The sequence below is a fragment of the Porites lutea genome, chromosome 8, assembly GCF_958299795.1.
Source record: "Porites lutea chromosome 8, jaPorLute2.1, whole genome shotgun sequence".
In the NCBI taxonomy this organism is placed as follows: Eukaryota; Metazoa; Cnidaria; class Anthozoa; order Scleractinia; family Poritidae; genus Porites; species Porites lutea.
In genome coordinates this window covers 21,159,889-21,171,973 of record NC_133208.1, presented here as the reverse complement: position 1 = coordinate 21,171,973, position 12,085 = coordinate 21,159,889, and the positions used below count along the sequence as shown (strand labels likewise).

Below are 12,085 nucleotides of genomic sequence, written 5' to 3'. Positions count from 1 at the left end.
TTAGACCTGCTCTGGAGCTAGTGGAATCTACGCTCATTAATCAAGCTATTTACCTGGGCAAGTGTGGATGTTACATCTTCCTGCCTCTCTCGCTGGTCCAATACAGTCTCTTCCGCCATTTTGGGGCCTGGGATTGTTGCAATAGCGATGGCGATAACGAATTCCGCCTCCACATGAACGGCTGCAGCGACCCCAGTAGCTCCACAGTGAATAACCTCCGTGAATGGGGTTTTCTGAGGAATGAATATGCGGAGAACATAGGAAAAAAATCGGTTTATTTTAATAAATCATATGGAGTGCAATTTGGTCGGAAATCATACAGTCACGTGAGTTAGAGTTGGAAATCACACGACACGAAGTTCAATTACCACTTTATTGCACCAAAATTAAATTGATCTAGTAACCGGTTTGTTAAAAATAAGTGGAAAAAAAGAGGCCTTTACATCTCATTTTGTATTCGAAACCGAAATGATACGATATAGAGCAAAAATGTTGTGATTTCAAACAGAAATGATGCGATTTAGAACATGAATGACGCTATTTAAAACAGATGTGATTTAGAGCAAAGAATAGTGCGATTTGTGAATAAAACACACAGCTGAGGGCCAGTGTTTTCAAAATGGAAGTAATAAATGACTGAACTCGGCAGATCTGATATTTTTCTCTGTTTTTCATTAGGTCATGCATACAAATGAATTTTTTTTAAAGAAATTAAAGCTTAAGTGGACCCTACTTTTTTCAAGAAAGTCGCTTCCAGTGAAACATTTTGCTGTTGCCTAAACGTTTGGTATCAGATTTGTTAATATATATTTTTGCGAGCGACAAAAGGAGCCCGCAGCCTATTCTTGGTCCGCTGTACTCTATGAACTGTATAGCGAGGTCTTTCCCAAATCTGTCCACATTCTTGGGATGCCTGTGTTGTACCAACTAATATGCATGATATGTGGCCGCGAAGGTCCTGGTGTTGAGTGTAAGGTTCGTCTGATGTCATGGTAATCACGTGAATGCACATGCAAGTGATGCAACAATCATCGAAAACACGTAATTCAGGTACACAAGTACTGTACTAAATGGGAGACTTTACGATTCGCCTTGCCGGCCTGGAATCTATTTACCCAGGAAAATGCCGGTAAGTAGAGCCTGATCTCAGCTTAGTGAGGGACAAGTTTTCGGTAAGATACGAGTGTTTGGTTTTTATATTTCCATGATATTTTTATACGTTTCCAAGCATGTTACGTCGCTTGTCATGATCCGAAAGCTTCAATATATCACATAAATTTCAATTGCTTTTGAATTCAACTTTGAAATTATTTTAGATTATCCGATCATGTTGATGTTTTGGAATGCCATAGAGCCGGGAGTTGCCGTGATCCAGATGAGATGTCAAAAAGGCGTGTGTCAGGACTTTGGTGGCATCTTCCGATAGATACTTTTCGGCTCTTTTCTCTCCCCATAGGTTCTTCATGGCTCTCAGTCTGGTCTGCAGACGTGTTTTAACTGGTGTTATTGGGCCTTAGCTACTGTTGATGATTTGCCTGAAATTTAAGTGGCTGTCCACCTAAGAGCGGTCCGGCGAGTTTGGGATCGCCAGTAAACCTTCCCTTTATTTTTTGTGGGTGAAAAGGACTTAATGAGGAATGATTAAAATCGAACTCATTTTTTTCAAAATCCTTTTCTGTGCTTCGCTACAGCACAAAACTTCTTTCCTGTCTGAGAGCACTTTTTCAACCTTATTGGATGGCCGAAATTCGGTGGTTTTAAAAGCCGCGCTTCTTCGTAACGGATAAAACTCGCGAAATTCTACAGAGTACAATGGATTTAGCTGCATTTGACTTGTCCTATGACGGAATATGGAATAATTTGACGCCAAATTAAATTAAATTAATAAAATCAAACACAAGCCTCTTTGCAGTTTTTTTTCCCCCTCGACAAATTCGTCCAAAGTTAAAGCTAAAATCTCCAAAGCGGTACAAAAATCACAGGTAAAATGCACTTCACAGCAAAGATCTTACCTTATTCTATCAGAAAATAAAGTCAAAGGTGCGGGTATCGTTCTGCGTTGGACGTGATCAAACGTTTTTAAGAGCGTCTTTTCGACATTATTTGCATAAATTTGCTCCCTTAACGCTCACACACCACGACTTTAATTTAGTAGATATTTTCTCAGCAGCTAAGAATGTTGTTGTGTATCCTCAAAATAACGAACATGTGTTTTCTTTTCATTAGCCTTTTTAAGTTTGTATAAATGAAAGCCGAAAAAAATACCATAAACTGACATTCTTGATCAACCCGTCGGATATGCGAATCGTGCTTGTTTACAGCCAGGCTGTCCATTTCATCTATGTTAAAATCTCAAACTACGTACGGTTATTAACTTCTTCTCAAATGTAATCAATCTTCAGCTTGGAAACTCAGCAACCGGATACCCTTTTTGAAATAGAAATTTATCTCATATTCCATTTGAGATTCTTTTTCGGTTTCGAGCATTTGACATGATTTGAGTCATTGTTGAATTCCCACATCCGTGTTTATCCCTCATTTATCATGAACATGTCGGATTCTCTCACCTCGGATGACTTTTCTCGTGTAGCTCTTGAGAAATTATTAAGAATCACTTTAAGTTTGGTGATGGGTATGTCTGTTGTAATATTTTTCCGAGTGCTGGTAATATTGAACGTTTGTCCCACACGCCATCAGTTATATGCTAATTTGCATTTTTGTCACGCAATATACCTTCAGTATCGATCCGTTTCCTTGCATAAACAAATAAAGGTTGAACCATTGCCTTATTAATAGGGGGTGGGGGAAGGACAAGGACACCGAGATTAAAAAAGAATTTTACAGGGCTGGAAGGATAATATATATTATACATACAACGAAGTGCCAGAGTGGTGTCCTGATAGATAGTTAACCTTGAGCAGAATAGAAGTAGACTGATGAAACTGGATTAAATCTTGAACATTTGTTGCTACCCAGAGTTTCATGCCTCTTGCGAGGCAATCATCAGGCAACTGCCAAAATTAACGGTTACAATCAAAGATATAGGTAAAACTGAACAGTGAATACTAGGTAAAGTGCCACATTGCTTGTAATTAAATTGATTCATTACCAGAAAAAATCCCTAGCTCCTTTTATGTACCAGGGGCACCCAACGACGGTTTCCTCCTAAATGCATTGAGAACACTTTTTAGGCTATCCAGAGTACTTTTAGATCTCTAGAAATGTATTCCAAGTGGCGCTAAAAAAATTTTATCTGTTGGGTCATACTAGGGTAACCGTGAGTCTTTTTTCCCGAAAATTTTAGCTGCAATTTAAAGTTTTACGAAAGTTAGGATTTTTCTGATTCCTTTCTGTATCGCATTTTCGGTTCCGTGAATTTTAGGTTTCCTTTCTCTACGAAAAATAGCTTAACCTGGGGTTTGAAATGGGAAAAATTAAACTTCAGAAAATTGTAGGGAATTTATTAGATTAGCTTCGAAAATTGTACATGCATGGAACGGTCATCTAATAAATTTTTAGTCTTCCTCAAGCTATAGAAAATTCTAGGCAATTTTTTGCTTCTCCGAACAGATATTTCACAGAAAACAGCGTTGGGTGCCGCTGATATGCATTTGGTGACTTTTTTACGTTATTTATTTCTTATTGCTAAAAAGTAAAGTGTCACAATAATGGTCTTAACTCATATCAATTAAAGAAAAAAAACCTGTCCTGCGGACGACTTTTATCCTTCTGGGGCCCAGTTGTTCAATAGGTAGATAGCGCTATCCACCGTGTGAATCACTATCCACTGGATAGAGCAAATTAGTTTCCCTAATACTTATCAACTGAATAGAGATTCATCCGATGGATAGCCCTACCCAACGTTTGAACAACTGAGGCCTGCTCTTTTACTAGTATTGTAAATAAAGTACTGAACGAAAAAGCAGGTCACATACTTTCAAGGGTTGTTGTCAAGTTATAAGTTACTTGAGATTTATCGTCTTATACAAGCATACAACATACCCTTTAAATTTAAACTTTCAAACTGTATACGAAAATCCTGAGAAAACACTTCCACGAACTCGACCTAGAAACAATAAGGAATTTTCTAGGCAACTCGGCCCACCCCAATGCAATGTGGCAATTTGCCATTCCCTGCCTTTTGGCCATTTACGGGGTGGTGCGGCAATAACTGCATTCTTTCAACATGTCTGTGATTGTACTTATTACAGCAGTATTTGTATCTTAAGATTTGAACGACAGTTCAAAATATTCGCAGATGTTTTCACATTGAATTTTGAGATTACTTCTTGGTTGGTCTGCTCGCAGATATCATGGCCATCGTACCTGATAGGTTGTATTACGCCCATCTTGTTGAAAATATCTTCGACCCCCTTAATTGCGTCTCTACGTTCATCAATAAGAAACGCAATTTCTTCTTGCAAGAGCACTGAGAGCAAATCTCCTTCGTCACAAATTTCAACATTCTCGGCTTTGGTCAGCCCTTTTTTTCCTGCTGATTGCGGACAGTCCGGAAAAGAATGATTGAACTTGTCCCTTTGTAAGCCATTCGTCTCAGGAGCGTTCTTGAACTACCTGTGTTTCTGGTCGTTCTCATGTCCGTTGCGACCTCAGAAAGGTCTGGTTTCCTGCCTGTTTGTTTATCAACATCAAATCGTGCGGTGAGGTAAGACTTGACTTTCTCGCTAAACCTTGTCCCGCCTCCCCTTGACTTCTGCAGCCGCCCATCAGCTAGCCTCGAATTTGCAGACACCACTAAGAGATTGTGGAAGTTTCTCGGTTGGCGGCAATTTTTACCGTCTGACCCAGACACTCTGTAACTTTTCACCGGCACAAGTCTGTTTTCTCTTATGGTCTGGATATCGGCATTCTGTGCGGCCAGTTGGATTACCCCAGTCCTTCCCTAGGGTCGTACGATGTATCGGACATACAAACATTTTTTCACCTTGTTGGGCAGTTTTACCAAAATACCCAGCCTGCTGCAAAGTAAGTTCGCTCTCTGTAATATTTTCTTTCGTTAAGTGATATCGCCTCGAATGAACCGTGATAACGCTCACCTGTTACATTGACTAAGAGGCACCAACTTGCTTGCTCCAAATCCGCTTTCATTGCGTGACAACAATCCTAATTAGCATATGACCATGAAGAAAACCCAAAAGGAAATTGAGCTGAATTCAGTCTTTATTAAAGTGCCTTTTAGTTGCTGAGACTCCAAACTCAAAAAGGGCTTCGTTTGAGCAGAAGTGAATTGTATTCTTTACGATTTTGAAAATTGCTGAAATCGACAACCCGCTGTAAAGAAACTTTTAAATTTGCATAATATACGAGTAGATGAAGAATTCCTACATGTATTTTATGACATTTTATGCCGGTTTACAGGCCTAAGATGGCTTATAAAACAACAAATGTGCGTTATTTTGACGAAGCATACCAAGATTCTGCCCCGTGGGAAAAATATCAGCCTTATCATATGAGTTTAAGTGTATGCGCCAAACGTGCAAAATTAGGTAAATATTGACAAAAGGAGCTCTCAAAAACGCTTGTTCGCGTCCGACGCAGAATGATACCCGCACCTTTAACTTTATTTTCTAACAGAATAGGGTAAGGTCTTCACTGTGAAGTGCATTTTGCCTGTGATTTTTGTACCGCTTTGGAGATTTTAGCTTTTACTTTGAAGGAATGTGTCAAGGGAGCAAAAAAACCGCAAAGTGGCTCGTCTTTGATCTTATTAATTTTATTTTATTTTGCGTCAAATTATCCAAGATTCCGTCATAGGACAAGTCAAATGCAGCTAAATCCATTGTACTATGTAGAATTTCGCGAGTTTTATCCGTTACGAAGAAACGCGGCTTTTAAAATTACTGAATTTTGGCCATTGAATAAAGTTGAAAAAGCGCTCTCAGACAGGAAAGAAGTTTTGTGCTGTAGCGAATCACAGAAAAAGATTTTGAAAAAAATTAGCTCGATTTTAATCATTCCTCATTAAGTCCTTTTCACCCACAAAAAATAAAGGGAAGGTTTACTGACGATCCCAAACTCGCCGGACCGCTCTTAGGTGGACAGCCACTTAATACTCTTTATGAGAAAGTGCATTTCGACATTGAGTGTGCAATATTCTGCTCCCCCTCATCGAACCGAACCCCTTGTGATTGTGATTGTTCTGCCGTAATTTGTAATAATTGTCGCAAATTGTGCGAACTTTGTCGTAATTAGTCACGCTTGCGTAAGCAGCGAGACTCACAATCTGCAACGCGTTTTTCTTCGTACTTATGACACAAAAGGGGGTCACTGTGCCAGGCGTTCGTAGCGGAGACCGTGGAGACTGGGAATAAGAATCTTTGATCGAAGCCACGCATGTTTTGCGAAGAAAGCTCAGGAACGATTAAACTTAGGACTTTTCCGAAACGTGTCAGCCCACGAATTATATCGCTTCAAAGCGTTGATTACCTTGGAGCAAGTGAACACTACTGAGTGGTCGGAAAAAAAAATAAGAATCTTTCATTGTATACAAATGGTCTTGTGATGAGCATGCGGTTCATTTTCGGCGATGATTGAAATGACGTGCCATGTAAATCATTTTTTTTTTATCTCTGGCAACGATGTAATTTCTCTGGAATCGAGGCCCTTTGAATTTTCGTGTATTTATACACGCGTTTAGCCTGCGACCGCAGACGTATTTTCGGTCGTCGCTAACACGCGTACTAAATCAATTCAGAAACAAATAAAACGTATCGACCTCGATAATGTAGGAAGTAGAAAACCTTTAGCGAGTTAATCCTGCTTCGTGAAGAATTAATCGCCTCCTCATTTCTCGATCTAATCTCCGAGCAAGCGAGGCTAAACCCGCTGTAAAAGCGTTCTTGTTTGTAATAACGAAGGAGTCGTAATTTGTAATAACTTTGTCGCGATTTGTAATCAGATGATTAAATCAGATGATGTGACCTGTACTAATAATATTTCCAATTTTTTTTATTCAGTTTTACCTGGTATATTATTTACAATCTGTCATGTTCTATTCATGTTAATTAATTAGAATATTTGTTCAGTTTTGGTCAATGTTTATTAGCTTTTTGCAAGGAATGTCATTGTTGGCACTTTCGCCATACAAAATTCGAGAACAGCAGAGAATTAAGTCGTTTTCTTGCTCTGGTGCTAAGGCGTGGAATTGTATTCCTCTTAATATTAGTTTATTATCGACAACAACAGTTTACTTCTACTACTGTAGACAACTAAAATGATTTAAAAGAATATAATTATCAATTAATAAATAAACAGTACATACAGTAGTGGGACACCCAAAATAACTAAAACGCTAAACTAGTTGGGTGACCGTAATTATGATAATTAAAACTGTGAAAGTCAGAAAAGAGGCACCACAAAAACATTGGTACACATAAATATCATAACTTGGCACAAAAGTAAATATACAGAACAAAACAAAAAATAAATAAATGAATAAATGTAAACCATCAAAATATCAGTAAAGATTAATAGAGACTAATGAAATGCGAAGTTAGTTCTTTTTTATATTGATTGGAAGTACGACACTTGAATCTTTCATCGAGTTCATTCCATAATTTAGGTCCATTAAATCGAATATTAAATTTGCCATAATTTGTTCGAATTTTTGGAAGGTAGAAAGTAGATCTAGATGGAAAGCGAGTATTTACATTATGTTTACTGGATGTTTTAACACAAAACGAATCAAAGATCTTAGGTAGTTTGCCAGTGTTAAATTGGTGCGTAAAAAAGAGAGTTTGAAGCTTAATATGATCTTGAAGTTTAAGAAGATTTTAAGCTTAGCAAACAAAGGACTTGTATGTACATCGAAATTGGAGAAAGTAATTAAACGGATTGTTTTCCTTTGTATTGTTTGAAGTTGTTTAATGTTATGGTCATAAGTATTGACCCAAACTATACAGCCATAGCAGAGAAAAGAAGGAATAATCGCATGGTATAACTGAACTAATGTTTTCCTATCAACAAAATGTCTAATCTTACATAGGACACCAATACCCTAGATACATTTTTTTGAAATTTGTTGGATTTGTTCTTTCCAGTTGAGATGACAGTCTATGAGAATGCCAAGGTACTTAACACTTTTTTGTTGATTAATTGGCTAGTTTGTTGGCACGAAGCCATAGGCTACTTTCACTGAGTTCTCGATTAACATTTTGCTCAAGATGCTGTAAATCACTATGGGCATAAAATAGATTAGAATCATCAGCAAATAAATGGAAATCAAAACAGATGAACAATTGTCGAACATTTTATCAAAACATAAATTCAAGTCGTCAATTCATCGACAACTTTTAGATATTCTATTGTTTGAGGATGAATATATTGACACGCTTACTATTACCTCTAGATTTAAACAGCCTTGAAGTCTGCTAAATTTCTCATTTAGTTTAATATATAGAGGATATTACATGGTGGCGCGAAGATATGAATTTTATTTTCGAGTGGCAAAACAATATTTTACTCACTCGCTGCGCTCGTTCGTAAAATATTGTTTTTGCCACGAGAAAATAAAATTCATATCTTCAAGCCGCCGTGTAATGTTCTTTTTATTATATAGACCTGCTGATGACGGCGTTTTTGACGATTTTCCGAAGATTTCCGACCACCTTCCGAAGATTTCCGAAGATTTTTCCAAAATTTTTCGAAGGCCAGGCAAACGTTCCCGAACATTTTCCGAGAATTTCCGAAAATTTCCGAAGATGTCCGAAGATTTCCGAAGACTTTCGAGGAAGACCCGAAGATGTTTCGATGATACACCAACAAATTCAAGTACAATTTAAGACACAAACTTGATATCAATAAAATCATCGATAAACTCACGTGTGAGATTATGGAAAATAAACCACTCGGGTCCCGGATGTAGTTTTTATGAATTTTACGAGTGGTATATTTTCCAGTAAAACACTCGTGTCTATATAATAAAAATTTATAATGTTATTTCTCACCCTTTGACCCTCCCCATCCAGGACAATGGGTGACTATCTGCGCTTCCCACTGAGCTCTGCAATTGTCATGATAATTATTCTCAGCAGAGGCCTGATTCAGCTGGCTAGGGCAAATTAAGAACAAGGTATTGCCAGTCGAAGCCTCTACTGAACATTGCTGCTTACTGAAGGGGTTGTGTCAAAACAGCCCTCTCCTACCCTTCTAGTTTTGACCCCCAGGCCTTATCCACCCACCCACTGTTAGGGCAGTCCCACTGTCAAACCGTTACACGATGGTGTTGAGTTAGTCCATCGGCCATCATTACATTCCTGGGTACTATTCCCTGCCAAGGTATAAGTTGCGTTGCAGCCGTAACGTTTGCATAACCGTATCCACTCGATAAATCTCTATCCAGTGGATACCGCGATTAGTTACCTTATACTTATCTACTGAAGAGTGATTTATCCGTTGGATAGCGCTTTCCAGAGTTTGCGCAACCGGCGCCTGTATTTTATTTTTATTTATTGCGTACAAAATCTGACTGCTTGACATTGCTTGTCTGTTCGCTTACTCCAAGCGGCCATTACTGTAATTTTTTCCCATGTAAACGAAAATTTTATTGGAAGGGCAAGAAGAGCACAAATAAAGAGTGTTGTATTGCTGTTGTCGCCGGTTTACTCAGAAACAAACATATCAAACAAACATATTCAATTAGACTTAAACGGCTCACCAGTGCAGGTGTTTCCATCTCCTGTGAATCCTGCTTTACATGCGCATGCGTAAGATCCCACGGTATTACTACACACCGCATTGACGTCACAGCTGTGAGAGTTGGTAGTGCATTCGTCGATATCTACATACAAACATGTTGTTGCCATTACAAAAATTTTAAAGCTAGAAGTTTGCATACATACATAATTTTTATTATATTTGCACTCGAATTTTGGAGTAGCTTGCAAGGTAATATCTTTGAGAAACCAATCCATAAATATACATTGAATACATTACAAGAAAAAAATTATGTCTTCACATAAAATAAACTATATTTACTACTTTATCCAATAGATATATTTTTAGAAATTCATCAGGTGTATTTTAGCTTTTTAGTTTGATGTATTTTTTTATGGTTACCCATCTTTGCCTGTTTAACTGGGTTACACACAATAGTGTCATCAGATTTTGTGAGTTTTTGCGTGGGGTAATTGCTTCACATACTGCTAAAGGCAAATTTAGCATGAACACTTTGTTTTTAAATTACACTATTCAACTTACCAGAGCATGTTCTTCCATTACCCGAGTATCCTGGTTTGCAAGCGCATGTGTAAGAACCCAGAGTATTGCCACACATCGCATTTACGTCACAGCTATGAGAGTTGGAAGAACATTCGTTGATGTCTGAAACAAAAAAAAAAGATGAATGAAGTTACTCTACTAGAAGTAAAAACACACTGGTCTACGTTAAAAGAGTTTGATATTGTATAATTCAAACGCAAAACTGTGAAATAAATACGTTACAAGAAAACAAATTATGTCTTCACATAAAATAAACTATATTTACAACTTTAAGGAATAGATATATTTTTAGAAATTCATCTGGTGTATTTTAGCTTTTAGTTTGATGTATTTTTTATGAACACCCATCGTTGCCTGTTTAACTGGGTTACACACAATAGTGTCATCAGATTTTGTGAGTTTTTGCGTGGGGTACTTGCTTCAGTATACTGCTAAAGACAAATTTAGCATAAACACTTTGTTTTTAAATTACACTATTCAACTTACCAGAGCATGTTCTTCCATTACCCGAGTATCCTGGTTTGCAAGCGCATGTGTAAGAACCCAGAGTATTGCCACACATCGCATTTACGTCACAGCTATGAGAGTTGGAAGAACATTCGTTGATGTCTGAAACAAACAAAAAAAAGATGAATGAAGTTACTTTACTACAAGTAAAAACGCACTGATCTACGTTGAAAGAGTTTGATATTGTATAATTCAAACGCAAAACTGTGAAATAAATACGTTACAAGAAAACAAATTATGTCTTCACATAAAATAAACTATATTTACTACTTTATCCAATAGATATATTTTTAGAAATTCATCAGGTGTATTTTGGCTTTTTAGTTTGATGTATTTTTTTATGGACACCCATCTTTGCCTGTTTAACTGGGTTACACACAATAGTGTCATCAGATTTTGTGAGTTTTTGCGTGGGGTAATTGCTTCACATACTGCTAAAGGCAAATTTAGCATGAACACTTTGCTTTTAAATTACACTATTCAACTTACCAGAGCATGTTCTTCCATTACCCGAGTATCCTGGTTTGCAAGCGCATGTGTAAGAACCCAGAGTATTGCCACACATCGCATTTACGTCACAGCTATGAGAGTTGGAAGAACATTCGTTGATGTCTGAAACAAAAAAAAAAAAGATGAATGAAGTTACTCTACTAGAAGTAAAAACACACTGGTCTACGTTGAAAGAGTTTGATATTGTATAATTCAAACGCAAAACTGTGAAATAAATACGTTACAAGAAAACAAATTATGTCTTCACATAAAATAAACTATATTTACAACTTTAAGGAATAGATATATTTTTAGAAATTCATCTGGTGTATTTTAGCTTTTAGTTTGATGTATTTTTTATGAACACCCATCGTTGCCTGTTTAACTGGGTTACACACAATAGTGTCATCAGATTTTGTGAGTTTTTGCGTGGGGTACTTGCTTCAGTATACTGCTAAAGACAAATTTAGCATAAACACTTTGTTTTTAAATTACACTATTCAACTTACCAGAGCATGTTCTTCCATTACCCGAGTATCCTGGTTTGCAAGCGCATGTGTAAGAACCCAGAGTATTGCTACACATCGCATTTACGTCACAACTGTGAGAGTTGGAAGAACATTCGTTGATGTCTAAAAAAAAAAAAAAAGATGAATGACGTTACTCTACTACAAGTAATTAACGCACTGGTCTTCGTTGAAAGAGTTTGATTGTATAATTTAAACGCAAAACTGTGAAATAAATATGTACAAGAAAAAAAAAATAAGGTCTTTACCTAAAATAAACTATACTTACAACTTTATCAAATAGATATATTTTTCGAAGTTCATCTGCCTGGTGTATTTTAGCT

General features: G+C 37.2%; 1 protein-coding gene across 1 annotated transcript in view; it reads right to left on the bottom strand.

Moving 5' to 3' along the window:
* The window catches only part of LOC140945339 (uncharacterized), a 554,440-nt gene that overhangs the window by 71,468 nt on the left and 470,887 nt on the right, over positions 1-12,085 (bottom strand). Inside the window, exons 16-20 of the mRNA XM_073394375.1 lie at positions 11,745-11,867; positions 11,236-11,358; positions 10,726-10,848; positions 10,219-10,341; positions 9,677-9,799 (exon numbers count right to left, since the gene is read on the bottom strand). Of these exons, the coding sequence (XP_073250476.1) occupies positions 9,677-9,799; positions 10,219-10,341; positions 10,726-10,848; positions 11,236-11,358; positions 11,745-11,867 (615 nt within the window). The remainder of the gene's footprint in view (positions 1-9,676; positions 9,800-10,218; positions 10,342-10,725; positions 10,849-11,235; positions 11,359-11,744; positions 11,868-12,085) is intronic.